Source organism: Halichoeres trimaculatus, unplaced genomic scaffold (assembly GCF_033239565.1).
Source record: "Halichoeres trimaculatus isolate MK-OKI-2021-1 unplaced genomic scaffold, fHalTri1.1 fHalTri1_scaffold_13, whole genome shotgun sequence".
NCBI lineage: Eukaryota > Metazoa > Chordata > Actinopteri > Labriformes > Labridae > Halichoeres > Halichoeres trimaculatus.
The window spans coordinates 12353549-12373981 of NW_027437191.1; the positions used below are offsets into that span (position 1 = coordinate 12353549).

At 42.3% G+C, this 20433-nt stretch overlaps 1 protein-coding gene across 1 annotated transcript in view; it reads right to left on the minus strand.

Annotated features, from left to right (window-relative positions):
- Positions 1–4906: 4906 nt before the first annotated feature.
- runx2b (RUNX family transcription factor 2b) overlaps positions 4907–20433 on the minus strand; it is a 43303-nt gene continuing 27776 nt past the window's right edge. Inside the window, exons 6-8 of the mRNA XM_074685129.1 lie at positions 15153–15320; positions 10522–10683; positions 4907–8042 (exon numbers count right to left, since the gene is read on the minus strand). Of these exons, the coding sequence (XP_074541230.1) occupies positions 7564–8042; positions 10522–10683; positions 15153–15320 (809 nt within the window). The 3' untranslated portion in view covers positions 4907–7563. The remainder of the gene's footprint in view (positions 8043–10521; positions 10684–15152; positions 15321–20433) is intronic.

Sequence of the window (20433 nt, forward strand, 5' to 3'; positions counted from 1 at the left end):
TATCTGCCATGGCTTTTAAAATCTGTCTCTTAAGTTTTATTTATTGCCCCTCTAATGTGTTTCTTTTCACAAGTTCAGGAATTGGTACACAGGTATGTAACATCTGTCTGAAGTCTTGACTTAGATAAGAAGTATAAGTATATATTTTTTTTATTATTTAATTTTTTATATTGGAGACAAAAAGGGCAAGTAAATCACATTTTTTCAAGGTACATGTACATTTTTTGCCACTCCTGCCTGAGTCAGTACCCATGCTGGGCCACCCCTGTCACACAAAAAAAGTCTGGATACGCCCCTGTCACCGCAATTCTTTTTTCTTTGTTGTGCTAAATATTTTAAGATCAGATATTGTTTCACTTTTGCAATAAAAAAGCCACTGTATCAATAAAATTATCTCCAACATAGTTGCTCTTGTTCTTTGTTAACCTTACAGTCTTTTATTCTTTTATTAAAACTAAAACCTCACTCAAAGAGGGTTACATTTTTTTCACATTCAGATGCTATCAAATCAGAAAAAACACACAGCTTTTTTTCAGTTGTCTGTCTTTCACACGTGTTAAGCTTAGCTCTTTAAGGTAAAAAAGAAAAAAAAAAGAGGAAAAAAAAAAGAGGTTAGGATTAGTTATAAGCTGTTTCACCTCCCTCTTCAGACTCAACTACAACTTCCTGTTCCTGATTGTTGAATTTCCTGATTTTGGGGAATGACTGACACGTGACATTAACATCAACCCTCTGAAAGTTTAAGGCTCAGAGGTCCCTCAGGCCTGAGGAGGAAGTGTCCAATCAGTGGAGGCTGACGTCGACAGTGCTCATGTCATAACAGGAGATCATGTTCAAAAGAGAGACAGAGCTGTGGAAGACAAGTCCTCATCTCTTCCACTGTGAGACAGAGAGCATCCAACAGAGTATCAAGTTTTCAGCAGGTCCCGCCACCCTCCTCCCCTCGCCTGCCCTCAGATGCTTTGACTGACTTGTGGTGGAGCTTGATGGGGATTATTGATCTGCCTGGCGCGCGCCTGCGGTTTCGGCGTAAGACTGACGACCTCACCAGAGAGAGCTCTTGGCACACACCGGCCCCTGTCTTAGATCAGGGCCTTGTGGAGGCCAGGACAAGCCTGTCGTGGCCTGAAAACGTGGACTGTTTGAGCTTGGAGCCAGGTGATCAAGACATTTCTCTGAGTATTTAAATAATCAGCCTCAAATTATGGCAGAAGATAACAATAAACATATCTGATTGGCTTCTTGGAGAGGGGTAGTAAAAATGAGTAGCCGTGTCTGCAGACAGCAGGGCCCGGGGGTATTTATGCTCTTGGTTAGCTTTTACTGGTTAGGGTTTCGGTTCCAGTTGTGGACCACATGAAATAATCCATGGCCACTGGAGAAGGATGTGGACACTGTGCTAATTATGTGAGATGATGATGTCAGGTAAAGATACTTTCTCCTGAGCCAGGACTTTTTTTCCCCTCTAATGTCGTGTTCCAATGTATATAACCGCTCTGAGGCGACCACACTCGCTATACGACCACACTCACATCCACATGTCGGACATGTCTGGATCCTCAGCAGCCCTCACACATCCGCACTGTCAGCCGGCCGCTCACTTTATCATTCAGAGTAGTAAATCATCGCTTCGCCTGCAGGAAACACACAGCATTTTATTTTCCAGTCATAAACCATAAAACCTGCCTCTAACACGAGTTATGATCCTTGGAGACCCAGAGGATGAATGTATAAAGCAGAACCAGACATGATGGCGGGCATCCTTCATCCCTCCTCCCATCTTTTTCTTTTTTTTTTCTGCCTGGCACGGTGGATTTTCCAAAAAGCCCCAACATGATCTGAATGTCACCATAGTAGTCCGTCATTCAGCAGTGAGCTGGAAATCTCTGACTGCTCTGAATCACCAGTCCATTAGTTCTCAATTAACACTTGCCTGATAAAGTTTTAACAGCCCTTCATCTGACAGGAAGAGCACATAGAGCTCCTTCATGCTCCGTTTCAGCCCAATATGGGGCCTCTGCCCAAATTTTTGAAATTTTATTGCCTGGCTTGAACCTATGGAAAAAGCCTGTTTTGCATGAGTATTTGGCACCGAGTGGACGTTTATCCTGTCTTATGTTCTGTACACTCAGCCGCGCTGCAACAGCATGCCACTTTTTGACAGCTGAGATGGTGTATAATTTAAAACACTGACATGAAGTGAGGACCCTGGATGGACAAAGAGGCCCTTTGTTTGTGTGTTTGGTTGCTGTCCATGGTCCTGACACTTGCATTTCCACAGTAATACCCCCTCCTCAATTTTTTTTTTATTTTTTTAAAAGAAAGTGTTGCAAGGATCAGGTTGCATAATCAGAACTGGCACATGTCATCAAATGTAGGCATTTTATTTCATAAATGCACTTTTCCCTGAGTCTCCTTTTATGGTTTCAAGGAATCAAATGTTTCCAGAGCAGGCTGAAGACGCAGGCTGAAGACGCAGGCATGCTTTAATCTCCTGATGAATGGGTTCTGGTGCAGGATGTCAGGCTCTCTTACAAACATCCATGTCTGTGAGGTTCTGGGTCGTGCTCGCCTGCCAATTGATCGTTTCTTTTATTACAGGTCAAAAGACAAGTCATGGTTTACAATCCCCACTCTGTAAGGCTGAAGAACTTTTCAAAACTGATGTTCATTTACAGAGAAAAGCTCTTGGAGCCCAGAGAGAGAAAAACGTGGAGTGCTGGAACTTCACGAGCAGTAAGACTAACATAATAATCGCAAGGTTGGCCACATCCAGTCTGACTGACTGCCTGCAAGCCTGCATGGAACACGGTATGGGTGGGCCCCTCACACTGGTCCCCATGGTTAAATAAAAAGCCACTAGAGTGCGCCAAAGTACACAGTTATTGTTGACTTGGTTTGAAATCCTCCTGGAGCCGAGAGGGGGGGTTTGTTCAATTACAATCAGATCAAATTAAGATCAGGCCTGTGTGTTTTACACGGGTTATGGGCTGGACCCGAGGATGGTTTCCCTCTGAGATATTAAGACAGATGGACGCCTTTTTTGAACTCAGATTACATCAGATCAGAGAAGTTCATGGAGGTCAGTGCTTCATGCTGATCTGACAGGCAAGGCCCACACTGGAGCGCCCCCTGCTCCGAGTTTATCTGGGGTCTAAATGAGAAATCAAGATGCAAAGGTCCCTGTCTGAGGGCAGAAAACTTACACACACTCAACTCTGTTTGCAGAGATGGATACACAGAGATTTACGGCTCTGTGTACTATGAGACCCTTGAGGTTCACTTCCCGCCTGAGCGTTTCCACTGAAACGTTTGCAGAGGTCATCTAAACATTCATATCAGGCTGTCAGCTGTGTGTTTGTGAGAGTGTGTGTGCACAGACTTCTAAATAAAGTGGTTTTGTCTCCTCATAAACTCCACTCTCCGTCTCTCTCTGTTGATTGCATAACACGAGGAAGAGCGTGCTTCTGCTTTGGGCTGCTTCTCCTGCTGCATGACTTCTAACGACCTGGTATAAAAATCAGGCGCACATCATCAGTGGCATCATGTTCAACCAGCAGGGACAAAAACTCCAAACCATCCCCTCTCTGAAAGGGCCTGTCTCTCTCGTGCGTGCAGGACATTATGCTAATTTCTCTGGGTGTCTGGGTCCCGTTTGAGTTCATTATTATAATTGCTAGACATGGCTGAGAATGTTGCGAATGTGAACCTGAAACCAGCAGGAGCTTTTTTTCCATGCAATCTATATTCAGGGAAATCCCGAAAACGTTCCCAATCTGAACCTTAAGAAAACACATGGGATGTTGAAGCTCGCCCTCTTCTCTTTCTCTCTGTTTCAGCATGTGTGTGTGCTCACTTAGATTGGCTCTATTATGTCTCGGAATAATGTAAAACAGCTTCTCCCCTGCTTCTGCCTGTCTCTGTTCCTGTCTCCGTCTCTCTGGTTTCTCAGTGTACCTTTGAAATGAAGCCATGGCAGTGGCGGTGGCAGTAGTTCTCTGGCTGAGTGTCCGCCTTCGTCCCCGTCCAAAGACAATGTTGGTGCAGACGGAGCGGCAGACCAGAGATGACACCCTTAGATGTGCTTCCTACGCGCAAAAAAACATGGAGACCTGCTTGTTAACTGTATTAGGACAGCATTTAAAGAAGTGATGACGCTGCTGAATTTTTGTGGAGAATCAGTGAGTTGGAATGGTGGAAGTGGTGTAATTCATATTTGCATGGAAATCCAGGGAAAAATGATGGATGAGCTGTAGACTGATACACAATCCTTTACAAATCTAAAATCTTACCCCAAAGAAGATCAGATAACCTGCTGTACTTAAAAGTCAATGAACATTGTGAACTACAGGCTTTCTGTTTCTTTCTTTCTTGTTTTTCTTGCATATCAACCAATAAATGGTTACTAAAATATAATGCCCTCAAAACTTTTTTTTTTCTTGACTCAGAACCTCAATTTTCACAAAACACACCTATAAACAAAGGGGCATTATTTTAAAGCTCCCATGAGGAACTTCATGCTTGTGTCACCTCTGGCGCCCCCCTGTGGGTACTTTGTGTCTAAAAAAAAAAAGGAAGGAAATCATTTTACCATCTTTTGTAGTCAATCATTTCTCTAAAAGAGTTTTTTTTCCTGTGGACATCTCAAAAAGGCAGTTTCTGCAGTTTACTATTCACATTTCAGCCAACCCCCCCCATTGCATTAAGTCTTATGCCACCAGGAAATGAAATGACCTATCTCTTGATACGTGCATACTGGCTTTGTAACTGAGCAGAAAATATTATTTCAATAGACAGAAGAGATTGAACATGATAATTAAGTTACAAAATTCCTATTTTATTCTTAAAATAGACAAATGTACAATCACAATGCCAATTTCACTCACTGTTGTCAGGTCTGTGTCGCTTTAAAAACAAAAACAAAAAAAAGTTTTTTTTTTCTTAATGAAACGTACCAGCAAAAGCTAACAGAGGCTCCATTAGATTCAATTTCCTGACAAGTCTTCATGAGAGATAAAGAATAAAAATAGACATAAGAAGTAAACTTTACATGAGAGCAGGGTCAGGTACAGCTCCTGGGTATGATACATGTTGATCATTAAATAATAATACAAGGTTCTGGATGACAGCAACATTAAACAAAGCAAAGAAAAAGGTTAAACCTCAGAAAATAAAAACACAAACAAAAAAAGCAAAGGAAAAGAAAAGACAGGATGTCAGTGCTGCGCTGATGTGTAAACAGTTTTTTTAAAAAGACCATTTCCTGTTCAGAGTTTGGAAAGAAAGAAGGTCGCAGATTAAATTAAGTCCAACAGATGTGCATAGTTACTGTGGACACATTTAATAAATCTGTAATTGGAAGAAAGCTTTAAAATCATGATGATCTAAAAGGTTCAATTTGCTGTCTTTTGTTCCTCTGTAACAGCATGAAGACTCTCTGTGTGGGCTGGAGCAGTCGGGGGAAATGTAGTGTGACATGCTCACTTCTATGAAGTGAGTTCAGAGCATCCTCTGCAGAGATGGAGAAAGAGGCACTGCGTGCAAACCTTCAATGAAAGCCTGAAGTCTGATCCTTGGACAGGGTTGTTTTTTTCTCAGCTTTTTCAAATTGAGTTATTATATTACCTACATGCACTGAATATCATATTGTATGAAAAATGCTTTTTTCAAACAAATACCAACTGCCTGGTGAGATCAGATTCAACTCCAATGAAAATGGCTTGTTTGGCCAAGTGTTATCCATTTTCTGTATGTGTGTGTGTACATGTGCGTACGTGTGTGTGTGTGACTTCAGTGGCGTTATATTGACGCTGAGGACCAAAACCACGAGCCCTGCTGGCAGCCAGCCGCAAGTGCTGCTAGAAATAAAACAAGAAATAAGTGCTTTATGAAACAAACATACACAAGTCTCCCATACTTTTTGGTTACCAGTTTTGCTGCCAGCAGCTGCATCCAATCACCTCGCTTTTTGCACTTTTTTTCCTTCTCCCCCAACACTTCTCACATCAAAATATCAGACCTCCCCGCCACACTGGTGCCACAGAACCATTTTAGACCGTAACACTGAAAAGGAGATGATACAAATCTATTTGGAAAAGCGTGTCAACAAGAGCCAAAAACGGAAAATAAATAAAGGTCTGAAGGAATGTCACAGTCTGCTTTGTCTTTAACTGTGAGGCTTCCTTTCCAATCTCTGAGACTGAAGAGAAAATGCAAACAAAAGTACCCATGTGTGTCACACACAAAGACACACTTTTTCAAAGCTATCTTTTGCACATGATATGAAAGTTAAAATAGACTTGGCATTTCTTCCCTATAATCTAGACGGAACATTAAAAGAGGCTGGGGAATTAAAAAGGCACACAGATATGAAAAATCTGTGGTTTTAAGATCATCTGAGGACCATTTCAGGCCTGAGGAGCACACGAGTTATAAAATAACTGAACCTCAAAGTCTGACCGGCTGCTTTGGAGTGTGCTTAGAGCACAAATAGGCGTGTCTACGTCTCAATAATCTTTGGGTTGCGTGTGAGTTTAATAAATTTACGTTAGCTTAAGTTGGAAAAAAAAAAGCAAATGTATCTGTGTGCATGTCAGACGAGACAAACTGGAGAAATCAAGCAGAATTTCCCGACGGATAATTATTTTCCCCCAATGAAGCTCTCTTTCATGGTATGTTGCCAAGAGGCACAATACGAGTTATTGCTCAATAAATACCAAAGGTTTAATTCCCAGCCAAATGTGTGTCAACGCCTAGCGAGGATGTTGAGCTCTTAACGTGCGGAGCAGTTTAACTGAAAGTTACACCAGAAGAAACATGTTGCAATACTCTTTGGAAATTACATTTCATATTCAAAACCATTTCAATCTTTGGGTACAACAAAAGAATTAAACCTCTCACTCTCTTAAATTACCTATCAAAAACAAAAACCATTTTAACTTATAGATGCATCAAAAATATTCAGATTACACTTCTTTGACTCAAGTTTCAAATACAATACATAATTTATGGCTTTATAAGTTAAAACTAAGAAAAACACCTCGCTCTACAGAGACGTTTCACCCACAATATACAAGTTAAATTAATTGGTTCAAAGCAAATTTACTGTCCATACCACTTATAGTAACATATGTGTTACTCTCATCACTTGCTACTCAGTGCCTAACTTGCATCTTGATATTGTCGTAGTACAAAAACATGCTCTGCAAAAAGCCTTATGGAAATACAAACACTATACAAAAGAGGCAGTCTTTTACAAATATTGTTGAAGCATCCCTTAGCTTGTGGATTAGAATAAAATGAAATAATGTCTCATCCACATGAGCCTAGTAAAAGTGTCTCTCATTATTGCTGTGAGAATCGCTCCCTTTGTAGTGCCTTGGTCAAAACACATTCCAGGAAGACAAGTCTGTACCAGTCCCGACTTTTTTTATCATCTCAACTTTAATTTCCAACAAAAGGTAGAGATAGCTGATGAGAGCTCAAAAATCCCCTTTTACTCATTAAAAAAAAAGGTCTTGTGCTTTCAAACCACAACAAGGAGTCTCCTCCCACATGCTGTCCTCAATATGGCCTCCAGACAGCTTCATCCATGCGGCCTCCGGGGTTGAGAACGGTTGGGGAGTTACTGTGACTCCCGTCGCCGTCTACTCCTCCCTCCGTCTGGCTGGGCAGGTTTGGGTTCACCAGGGATGTGCCCGTGGAGGCGCTAGTGCAAGGCGGGATCATCCGGGATGGCGAACGGTCCCCGCCGGGAACCATGGAGAACTGGTACGAGCCGGATGAAGCGCCGTAGTAGAGATAGGGCGTACTGCTGGTCTGGAAGGGTCCGCTCTGGCTCTGGGTGGAACCCGGGTAAGGAGGAGGAAGGTAGGTGTGGTAGTGGGCGCTGCCGAGCGACATGGCGGAGGTGACGGGCGGGGTGTAGGTGAAGGTGGCTGGGTAGTGCATGCGGGGGCTGGAGAAACGAGTCTCTGTGAGAGAGGAGAGGCCCGGGAACTGACGCTCAAACTGACCCGGGAATGGACTCAGGTCGGACGAACCTACAGACACACACATAAAAAAAAAAACATTAGTGTCACTGAACTCCTCAGATTATGACACTCTGTCCCAGCACTTGCTCTCAATCCAGGAAATGCGGTTTTATTTGGACTCTCAAACCCCTCAGCACTCTGCCTCAATGAGTAATTGAATTAAACAAATACATCCCCTGAGAATTGGAACAGTAGTAAACTGAATTGTATGTAATCAAATGTTTTGAGCCAGATATGTGTGTTAGCTCATTAAGAACAGACTTTTGCTAACGGTTATTGTGGGCACAGGCACGGAGCGGCATTATTCCATAAATATTGTTATATCCATCAACTCCATTCAGAGCTGTTTTTCACTTTGGTTTTGATAAAGTTAACAAACACATCAGCGCAGACCCACACAGCAATATGTTTACGCCTCTGCATATTTATGTTTCTGTGTGTGTGTGTGTGTGTGTGTGTGTGTGTGTGTGTGTGTTGGCCCGTGTTCATGTGTATCTGTATAACTGTTTATGAATATGTGTGTGCATACGGTGTGTGGGTGGGTGTATGTGTGTGTGAATACTGTATGCACATAAAAAAGCAGTTGGGATGAATCAGGAGCAGCACATGTGGAAACACTTTGAGCAGAAACAGTTTCCATGAGATCCATAATGAGGCAGGGCTGAGCTCTGATGTGGCTCCTCTCCTCGCCTCCCATCGGCTCCAGCGTGTGTGTGTACGTGTGTGTCCCGTGTGCGCGCGCCCCGGCGGAGTGAGAGAGAGCGGCGAAAAAGGAGCTGCTCCATCTCACCCTTCGTTCCTCTCTTCGCTTCATCCCTTAAAAAATACCCAAAAACCACTAACTGGCTGCGGCGAGCTTTGCGCTGGGCGCAGAGTTTAAGGAGAATAGGAGGTCCTCCCCCCCTCCCCTCCTGTCTCCTCTCAGTGGTTTAGTCCAGCCATGGCGCTCTTATCATAAATCACTAGGCGTCTTCCGTGTCACCATGTCTGCTGTGAAAGGACAGGGGGTGGCGGGGAAGAGGAGGGGGAACGCAGTGTTTATGTGCAGGGAGGAATTGCGAAGCCGGATCGTCGCTAGCGTCAGATAGCATATGCTGCCAATTAAGGCCTTTAAACTTCCTCTTTCCACAAGATCCGTTTGACTCTAATAGAAATAGTAGGTGATTGTCTCCACTGTGGAGGAGCAGTGTGATCTCAGACATGACCGGCGCTGTTCAATAAACTTCTGACTCCTGCTTTTAACATTTGGACCTATTTTAGCTCTCAAAGGGGCCCTGTGATGATGAGCCAGGTCCAGCTTTATTAGTTTAAATGAAACCAGGGTGGAACTTTGTCTAAATATTTAGAGGGGTCCAACAAACTCTGGAGCATCACTTCCGAATTAGGTGTCTGACTTGACTGATGAACTTTAGCAACAACTTCTCAGCAACTGCAACATTTCAACACATGAGCCGGTTTGTGTGAAGGTGTGAGTAAATGGGGGGCGCAGGGATGGTGCCGAGTTTGCACTCCAGCATCCATATCAGCTTCTGCTTGTACTTGTCGGTATGTTCTGCGGCTGGATACTGTTACGGCGCAGCCTGGCGAGGTGTCAACATGATCTCCAGAGATCTGAGAGCCTTAGTCACATCACTTAGGAGGCATTAAATGCTCGAGGTGTGCATGTGGGTAAAAAACAGGGGGTGAGCACGTTCGGGCCTGTATTTACGCTGGCGAGCGTGCTCGCACATGCACGTGTGTCACTCTGAGAACAAAGCCGAACAGTCGGGAGATGAAAGCTGAGGGGAAAGACCAAGCTAATCAAAGTTGACAAGGCAGCTGGCTGGATTTTAAACCTTTTCTAATGCAGAGTCACACGGCCTACGACGCGTAATCACTCACCCACGCTCGGGGGCGCACACACTCACACACACACACAAACACACAGAGGGTGCAGCAGTGAAACAGGAGGAAGAAAAAAGCAGGTAGAGAGAAGAAAAACTCATGGCAGAGAGTCAAACAGGTGTACGGGGCAGAAACTTGTCTGGCGGCATGTTGGGAGTTTAAAGGAGCTTTCACATCAGGGAGGGGGAAACAGAGACAAATTGGAACACAGATGCTGCCGTTATGGCAAACAGACTGGCTAATGCAATTACCCAGAATTCCTTGTGAGAGTGGCCTATCACCATAAAGACACTTTATTTGTCAGTCACGAGCCTGTTATTATCCTGGGCCTGTTATTACCCATAGTCCTCTGGGATCAAAGGCTTGGAGCGAGGAATAAAGGAAACAATCGTTTTTCCTACACTGTCATCCACGCCATCCAAACCGCTACTTGAGGAAACAGTCGGACAACATGCCTCACTCCTCACGTTCATGTGAGACTCAGCTCCTCACAGCTCTGCCTTCTTGTAAATAACAGCGCATAGCATGTTCAGAGACTGAATCTGTGTTGCGGGAGTCTTTCTCAAGAAAATGATCATCTGGATTGACTGAGTATTTGCTCTACCTGGCAATCTTCGAGGCACGTCACTGATGGCAGGCAGGCCCGTGCCTCGGCTGGAGGAGAGGGGGGTGGTGGAGTGGACTGAGGGGGACGCCATGGGACTCAGGTAGGATGGGTACGTCTGTTCATACGACCAGGGAGGAGAGGACTGGGACTGACGAGGGTCTGATGGGGAGAAATGAATCGAGGGAAGAAAGAGAGGAAGAAGAAAAACAGCCCAGAAAAACAAGTGAAGAGGAGAAACAGACAGGAAAAGAAAGAATGATTACAAAAGGCCCATCAGCTGCTCCAAATGGCCTATTTCTGTTGTTGCTAAAAAGGGCAGCAAGTTCATAAAAACATTCACAACAACTGTAGACATTATTAGTGTCTGTTTCTCTGTGCTTGTGTTTAGAGGTAAGTATCAGTTGGGCGCGTTATGCAACATCCTCCATAATGACACATCTAATGTTTACCTTCGAAGAGAAGATCTTCCTGTTTGCCTTATAAAACATTGTGCTTGCAGCTGAGGCACAGAGAGCCTTACTGGCACACAACCAGGGCGTAAACACACCAGCACACAACCAGGAAAATTACTCCCGTACACACTTTAATGTGTGTGTCAGCTGTGACACCACAAGAGCGCCCGAAAGTTTTCAAAGTTGCTTTCTCAGCAACCAAATCTCATCATCTTGTACTGGTTTAATCATTTTTATCTGGGAGATGATTCCTCCAGCTGCTACTTTGATGAATAGACTCGAAAGCAACTTGTTGATAAGTCAGTGAATAGACCTGGACAGTTTTAAAATTAGACTCAAGTGGAAAAAATCCCTGGATTAAGAGAGAAACCAGGGAGCTCAATAAAGAATTCACACAAAAACAAAGAAAAACAAAAAAAAGAAAAACACTCCTGTGAATAATGTTTGGTTTGTGTTGATTTTGGCGCCCCCTGTGGAAAAAGCGGTACAAAAAGCGGTGAGAGAAAGCTGTTTATTAACAGAGAATCTCATCCTGCTGTTTTTCTGTATTTCTTTGCAAACATTAAGCAATTTTGTTGTGAAAAACTATAAAAAAGACTGTTTCTTCCCACTAACACAAGTTTCAGACATTCAAAATGAGAAATAATCAGCCTTTGTGCTTATGATCTCTCTTTCCTTTTTAGTTCAAATCAAAGAATGAACATTAATTTATATTTGTTGCGTAACCAGAATGTTCACATGTTTGAGATAGGTTGACAATGGATTAAGTGCATGTGTAAGAAACTAAAAATGGTGGCAGAGGTGGCTTGAATGAAATAATGTAACCTTTTAAAAAAAAAAAAAAAAAAAAAGACGGATAGAGAAAGCAGTGGCTCTCAACCCCTCAAAGTCACAGGTGGTGATTGTGACCCACCCTCTGTACACTCAATGTGCATGTTAATACCATGACAAGTGTCAGGGCTATGTAGTGAATAGGTGCAGAGCAGCACTAGAGTCATATTACTGTTACATACAGTGTAATCTTAACACAATTATCCAGTCAAAATGTGTAATATGACTTTTAAATGTTAGTTTTCTAAAGTCCACAATCATTCGGTCTTCCCCAGAAATAGTCTTGTGAGGCCCCACCATAGTCACCAATCAAAGTAGGACAAGTTGAGAGAGCTATCTAAGAGTGTTGTTGGATTAAATGTCAGATTAGCTAAGAGTGCTAACACACCAACAGGTGAAACAGTTAGCTTAAAGTAATGGTAACACCGTTAGTTTAAAGAATTAATGGATAAATAGATGTTGTAGCTTTAAGCTGTAATAATGATGAAGTTGTTGGCTGAAAGCATGTACCAATGATGTATCAACAATCACAGCAGTAATGAGAAATAGATGAACCACTAGAATAATTTTCTCAAAATATTTTTGGGAGTTAATGTAGAACACATTTTTGTTTACAAGGATATTTAACTGCAACCCTTGCTAGTGCAAAAAGCGAAAGAGCAGAAGCACAACAACAGGAAATAAACATAACCTCTCTTAACTGTTGTTAGCCATGCTAACAGAAATGGATAAGTAGCTAGCCCTACAGATAAAATCTGTATTGAATTAAACCAGGGGTAGGCAACCTAGGGCACAGGTTCCAGAGCTGGCACGCAAGGCTATTTATATTGGCACACAGAGAATAAGCACAATGAGGCAGAGGACTAAATAAATAAATAAATAAATAAATAAAATTGATGATAAAACCATTGGGCTTTATTCTTTTTAACACTTAACAAGAAATTGAGCACACTATTAATGTAAAAAATTGATAAATAAGATAATTAATAAATTTAAATCATCAACGTTGTGCAAATGTGTCTTGCAAGTGTATCACTTCAAATCTCTTGACGTTACTCTGCTAGCTTGCAATTGCATTGATATAGCAGCAAAACAGTGTAAGCAAAGTATGCGAAACAAAACAACACATTAAAAACTTTCTGTACTATTAAAAACCAGGCAACAGAAGGAAGTTGCAGCGTTTCTCACTGCCGAGCTTAGACATTCAAGGAGACATTCCCATCTACTGTCAATGATTTATGAAAGAAGTAAGTCTTGGCACTTTGAACACAAGTATATTTTAAGTGGTGCGAGTTATGGAATAGGTTGCCTACCCCTGGATAAAACAAAAGCACTTTTTGACATAGTTGGCTAAAACATGCATATCATAGAGATAGGACAAGAAAAAAAGAATTAAATGAATGACTTAAAAAGTTATCTAATATTATTTATTTTAAGAGGAAAATGCAAATTTGACCAAATGAGCTGAGTCACTGAAATTTTAATCATACAAACACAAAAAAGTGCATTTTTTTTATATTATCACCAGTGTAATCCTAGATTGCGTTGGCAAAAGAGTACTTTGGTTTTTCTGAAAGGGTTGTGGGGTTTTGTCTTTGATTTCTTTTCCAACCAAAACTGCATTGTTTATAAAAATTAAGCTACACCTGAAATTATCCCACTTTTGAAGCAGTTCTTGTATGTAATTTATCTTTAGTCAAGTGTACGATTCGCTCCACTCACTGCCACAGTTAAACCATCTCTCAAATGAGCCACCGAGAAACAGGACAAAGCCAAGCCAGAGAGTAACTAAGGGCTAAATGACGGCCTGCTACGAGCCTCCAGAGGTGTGGGCGATCAGGTAGCAGCTGCTCCAAGCCGTGAGAGATGGTGTTACCTTCTTGAGTGGAGATTGATCGAGTGATGGAGCAGAGAGACAGATGATCTCAGTGTTAATGTAACATGCAGCACTGAGCATTTCACAGTCCTATCGGGATGTGCACATGAGTCCAGCCAGAGGTTTGATATTTCACCTCACATACTTCAAATGTTGCTTTGTTGGTGACTCATGCTGCTGGCTTGTTTGGTGATATAATTTAGGACATGTTCCAGAAAAGTCATCCAGCTCCTTCTTATTGTTTTAAGTCCTTATCCAATGATGGGATTTTTGGGACAGTAAAAAAAACAAAAACAAAAACATAATTTTTAAAGTGCAGTATGCATACATGCCAATAGTCCTATCTTCAACTGCAAACAACAAATAAGATGAATAAAATAATATGATTAAATTACCCTTAATCCCTTGACATGCAATCAATGAAAAGTATTTTATTGTAAAATTGTGTTGCTGACTCTGCAGTCATATTCCCAGATCAGGGAGCAGATATGCTGATTGACCTGCCAGTTAAGAGTATTTTTTTGGCATTGTATGCATGTCAATGTTCACACAGTTCATACAATATGAATATTGAAACTGTTTGATGTTTATAATTTTTTTAGCTGAGACCATTTATTCAACGACAGTTCTCCTCCCTATCAAATGAACGGTGCCAATCTGCCATCTGGTTCTGCATTGGTGGCTTCTGACAGCTCTTCCTCAAATAGTGTAAAAGCCACAGCTTGGATATTAGCACATAAATCAGGATTTTTATGTGTAATGAGCTCATGAGTAGGCAAACATTTTGTTACTGTAGTTATGTCTTTATAGCTTACAAATTCAATGACAAGCAATTGTTTCAAAATGGGTTCAAAAGGAAAAAATTAACCGAGAGGTTAACCATGTCTTCTGAAGACTGGTCGATAAACATTTAACTGTCGAACTAACTTTTTTCTGTCCTAAACCTTTGCATGTTGTCAACATAGTTTTTGAGAAGCAAAACTGTGCAGCTACGTGTAGCTTTCATTTTTTCCCCAACAGCTTTCAGGCAATAATATTTCTGTATAGTGCTGTCTCTCAGTATATAACTGGAGTAATTAACACTTTTCAGTTAGATAGATGTAGATATATGGTCAAAATAAGGTTTTCAGGGTATTTAATATGGCAAAACAGCAGCCAAATAAGGTCAAACCTGCTGACACGATGCCAGTTAATGCCATGTTTCAAAGCAAAACTTTTCTGAAGAAATATGTAATTTAAAAAAAAAATCTAAAGCTATACTTTTAGATCTTGACCAGAAAGGCTTACTGACCGTTGGCATAACTTTATGATTAACTTCATGATTAACTTCATGATTAACCCATTTGATTGATTATGGATCCTATGAAATCTACCGCTGTGACGCTCTTTGTTGTTGGGTGTTTGCCTCCATGGTGCTTGTATCCACTTTTCTCTGAGTCTAATATAAGAGATGAGACTCTGGTGCTCACCTGCTATCTGTGTCTGTCCCTGCGGGTTGAAGGAGTTGGCTGCTGTGTTGAGAGTAGGTCGGGGGCCTTGAGTGGGTACAGCCACCCTCACCCTCATCCTCTCAAGCTCACTGAGACGGTCTGAAAAGAGACCAGCTTTTGGAGGGTCTTCAAGTTTCTGTCGATGCCCTGAGGACACATGAAAACAGATTTTATTGGTAAGGAGTCGCAGCAATTATGATGGCTTCAAGGCTGCATTCAAACAGAATTTTATTTGATGATAATATTTGATAGTGCTGCCATGTTGCATGCAAACAGTATTTTTATCAGTCGTTGAATTAGTCTCTCTAACTGTGCCCTTCTGTATGATTGATGTTCTCCATTTGTTTGCTGTTCTCTTGGCGCACTGCTTGTCAGTTCTTCTTTATAATGGACATTTAATGACTCAGTTCCTCTGTATGCCATGCCTTTCTTGGTAAACACAGCATGTGCTTCAAAACAAAGAGGAGGTACAGAGGCTCTTGGGAATGGGATGCTACATCCTGCTAATTAGGAACGGCAATTATATTGAATCACCTGGCATGAGAGAGAGGGAGAGTTCAGACAGGGTGATTCTGAGCGGGAGAAGTTGCTTGTATGTTTAGCTTTAACCTGAGGCTTCTTCCTCAGGTAAACACATGCTCTCACGCCATTGCCCAATTATCTCCACAGGAATCAAAACCTATGCCAAATATGTTATACCTGTTCTTTTCCTGCATTCCTCTGCCTATAATGTTACTCTCTGAACATCCCCTGCTGTGCTCACATCATTTCACCAGGCTTGTAACTCTCTAGTCTTCCACAAGACGCATCAACTGTGCATCAAAAAAAACCTGAAAATGTCTCAATGTGTTGCCAGCCCATTGATTTTTGAGCAGTCCCAACTCTTCTATAGTGGCCACCACAGACAAACCCAGCCAGACACCCAGGTGTAGTGTACTATAATTTACCAAAGGTGAGGTAGAAAGAAAGGCCTGCACGCGCACACACTCACATACAGAGTCCTTTTTGCCACTGACACAGCTCTGTATCAGTGCGTCTGTCTGGTCTTGCACTGGTTCCCCTGTAAAGGCGGTAAAGTAAATATCAAACAGAGGAGAGTAGAAGCTCCTGCTGTGCTTGGCAGTGCTCCAGTTGGCTCAGACAGAAACAGAGAGCTGCTTCAGAATCCTGCCCAACCTGCCTGCTGCCTGCGCTGCATGGGAACAAAGGCCTGGCACTACATGTGTAGCACTTGATGGTTGTTACTGAGCGTAAGATAAGAGACCTTAACATGATCATCCTTTGTGTGACTGATAGTGATTAAAAACACCAAAAGAGGCTTCCACACAGGGGGTCTTTGTAGACAAATAGACCAACATGTTTTAAAGACCCATTTAGGGAGCTCTCATGAAAATTTCCACATTTCTCTCGCTCATTAGGTTTCATGGCACACACAGCTTTAAATGAAAGCAAAATGATGACAAAACCTTCTATTTTTGAGCCAACTGTATTTTTCCACTATAGCAAATGCGTAATAATGACTCTTCAAACCATCTGACTCTTTCACAACAACCTACTTGGTCTAACTGTTTGGGGTTCAGCTCTGCAATAATTTGGGAATGAAAATGCAGCCAGTGACAGTCAGACAGACCATGAGTTTTTATTACAGTGACGTTACTAGACTGGCATCAAGCAGTTTAAAATGATCAGACAATCTCATCATCCGCTTCTGTGCATAGTAGCTTTGGGACACGGCTAATATCGGCTACTTAGGAACCTAAGCCTATTGAAGTTTTTGGTTTTATAACATATTCAGGCCGTATTTCATTAATAATATTGCTCCATCGTTCCTGAGGATAATTTGTGCCTCTCGCTGGCATTCCTCATCTCTCTGTGCAAGCTGTGCCCAGTCAATCATAGCGTTTCCATTTTCAACAGACCGAATTTCTATTCTAAAAAAGCCTCAGGACACAGTGCGGGCTTTGTGCACAGCCCGTCTCCTAGTGATGGGAATAAATAGCAATGGGAGACCGGGAGGGAGATGAGGGGAGACAGAGTGGGACAGACACGAGGGGGGAGGAGGCGCGTGGAGAGGAAGAGACCCTGATGACCAGTAAATTAAGAGCTCTGGATGGGCCTGAACCAGTCCGGAGACTCAGGCTGTTTAAAGAGTGCTGAGCGCAAAAAACAGAGTGGATGGTGAATTAGTTAGTGAGGTTCTAAATAATGTGAAGACTCAAAAATAAAGATGAATGTATGCACTGTATATTTACATGTATATTTAAGGAGAAAAAGACAGCTCTGATGTGCAAAGAGCAGCCACTGCTAGCTTAAACGTGTCCAGTATTTGAGGCTGAAGTATAGGCTAACACCTATGTATTCAACTCAGTTTACAGGAAACCAATGTATTTTTCCTTGGACAGAGATGCAGCATTTCAACCACCACATAAAAGTCCAATTTACACTCCAAACATCTCGACCTCAAGTCCATTAGTTTAGCAGGCTGTGACAGTAAATACAGTTTTTCATGAGTTAATTACACCTTTTAGAGGACAACTGTTGCCAAACACAAGACGTCTCAGCTGTTTTATCGGAACCCTAGCTGGGCGGAGGAATGAGCCGGGGGTATTTAAAGGAGCGGGAAAGGCGGATGATTTCACTGCCGTAGGGAAAGTCCCTGAGATTCCCATCATCCCTGTGAAAACAGCGGAGATTTTCGATAGCGCCTGCCACTTCCCTGCCCAGCCAGCGGCCGGAAACATGGACAGATTCAGACCAGATGTGAGCAACTTGTACACACACGGAAACACACACAGAAAACACACACATGCAAGAACGGACGTATGCAAGCACACGTCTGCACATGCAGACATGTACATTTGCACAAAATGCATCATGCATGCACTGTTTGGGTTGCACAAGCAGCACAGGCTAACACATGCACACACACACGAAAAAAGATTAATATGATTAGATAACGCCTCTAAAGATAGTATCTCTAATCATGCAGTTGCACACTGATCCTAGAATAGTATTATTTCAGCCGTCCAAGAGACATAAGTCTGGATTCAACTTGCCCCTGCTGATCTGATAACAGTTAGTAAGAGCAAGTAGGCAAACAGAATATAAGTCCTCTGTAATTAATGGCAGCATTAGATTGGATCTGAGCCTGAGCACGGAGATCTTTGACGGATGGTTAGCTGTTCCCTCATAAGTACAGTATGAAAATATTCCTGGAATACCTGAGTTTTTTTTTCAAGCAGCCATGTTCTGGTTTGGAGTCAGATTATATTTTTTATGATACGGGCTCAGATTGGATTTCAGAAATTACTTTGGGAATATCCTCATTTGCTTAAAGTTAGATGGGAGCATGATACCACTTTCCTGTCTGTGCGCTTAACATGAAGCTTAGCTTAATTAAAAAAAGGAAGACAAGAAACAGAGAGAAACAATTAGTCTTGCTCTGCAGGTTAGCCTTTCAGGTTTAAGGATTTTGTTACATTTGGACAAAGACAGGCCAGCTTTTTCCTGTTTACAGTTTTCACGCTAATCTAAGCTAGCATCTCCAGGCTTTAGCTTCAAAATCACCGTCCAGACTTGAGAGCAGAACAGCCTCTCATGTCTCAGAAATGTGATTTATTCCATCAAAGAACCTCCTCCCTTACAAACACATCAAGTTTCAGCTATCACTAAACACTCATCAGTTGGAAGTTCTCCTGGCTGCTGGCTGACTAAGTAACATGTGAGGAAAAAGTGCAGCGCCAGAAAGTCCTGAATAAATGGGATAATTTATAAATTTGGTGTCACGTCATGCCCTTGAAGCCCTTCAGTCTGGTTTATGATCACTGGGTGAGATTGGATGAATGTATCTTTTGGGCTGATTCAGAAAACCCCTCATGCTCATGGAGCCTGGGTTGAATCAGCCAGTCTGTGTTTGCGAGTGTGTATGAGTGTGTCAGTCATCTCCGAGTGGAACGGCCAGTAAAGCCGATGAATGAATACACTGGGTCCATATTTCACTTTTTTATTTGGAGCCCTCACAGTGGCCATGTTGTTTTTGTGAGCGGTCAGAAACAATGAATTATTTCAGGTGGCAATCTGAAACTGGCAGAGCGTGGCCTGAGAGGAAAAGCGCTGAGTGGGTGACGGCCAGACGCCCGTCTACCATGGGGGTCTGGTGCAAACGCAGAGAGGGAGGAGAGAAAGAGAAGAGGAGAGATAATAAAAACAGAAACAGGAAAAAAAAGGAGAGAAAAGGAGGAAAAAGAGAGAAAAGGAGGAGGAGGTGTGGGAGATGAGGCGGCGAGCGAAGGAGAGAAGGAGACGGAGAGAAAAAAGGGGGAGCCAGGCTGTCGTGGAGGGCTGCCAGCCGTCTGTGTGGTCCATGCGTTCCAGCCTGGAGGAAGCAAGCCAGGCAAGGGAAGGGCACACACACACACACACTCACACACACTTACATATACACACAGACATACACAATAATTCCCAAAGGCGAAACATTTATTGAACACAAAAACACATCATATACACACTCGTGCCATATTGTACGGTTTAAAGAGCACAAAAACTCACACAAACACAAAGAGTTTGGCATGTGTGTGGTTTCCAGTCTGACTCCCTCTGCACCTCAACGCTCACACTGAAGTGTTTTGACCAGAAAATGGAGAAAAATCTCTGAAAAGTTTTTTTACAACAGCACAGGGCCAACAAACTCACGACAGTCTCTCTTGATCTAAGTCCTCTCAAATAATTCATTTTCTGCTTTTCTTTCTTCTCTCCTCATTCTGCCGTCTCTGTGCTCTGTGTTCCTCCCTCCCGCTGAATGATTTTGTGTTTTTTGCGTTGTAAAAGACTTGGCACCTCTTCAAGGAACTTCATAAGACATGCAACTGACTGACTGCCTCTGAAAAAGCCTGAAGTCTTTTTTTTTTTTCTCATCTTGCTTCCTCCCTCCCTCTTTTCATTCCTCCTGATGTTTGGGTGAGTTTTATTTGTCCGGCTCCCATTGTTAAAAGCTTCACATAATGAAAAAACGACTGCAGAAAGGTGTGGGTGTGTATCTGTCTGTGGAAGAGAAAAGACTTTTGAGTATTCTGGATTCCTCTTTAATTATCTGGAATCTATTCAAGTTATAATCTGTCTTTTGAAAATGATGCTTGACGCAGGCCTCGAAAGGCACGGTAATGTAGGGACGTATCACTTTACATGATATAATGGACAATTAAAGCTAATCAACGGAGTGCGGTTCGATTTAATTATGATGGCAGGGACCACAGCATTT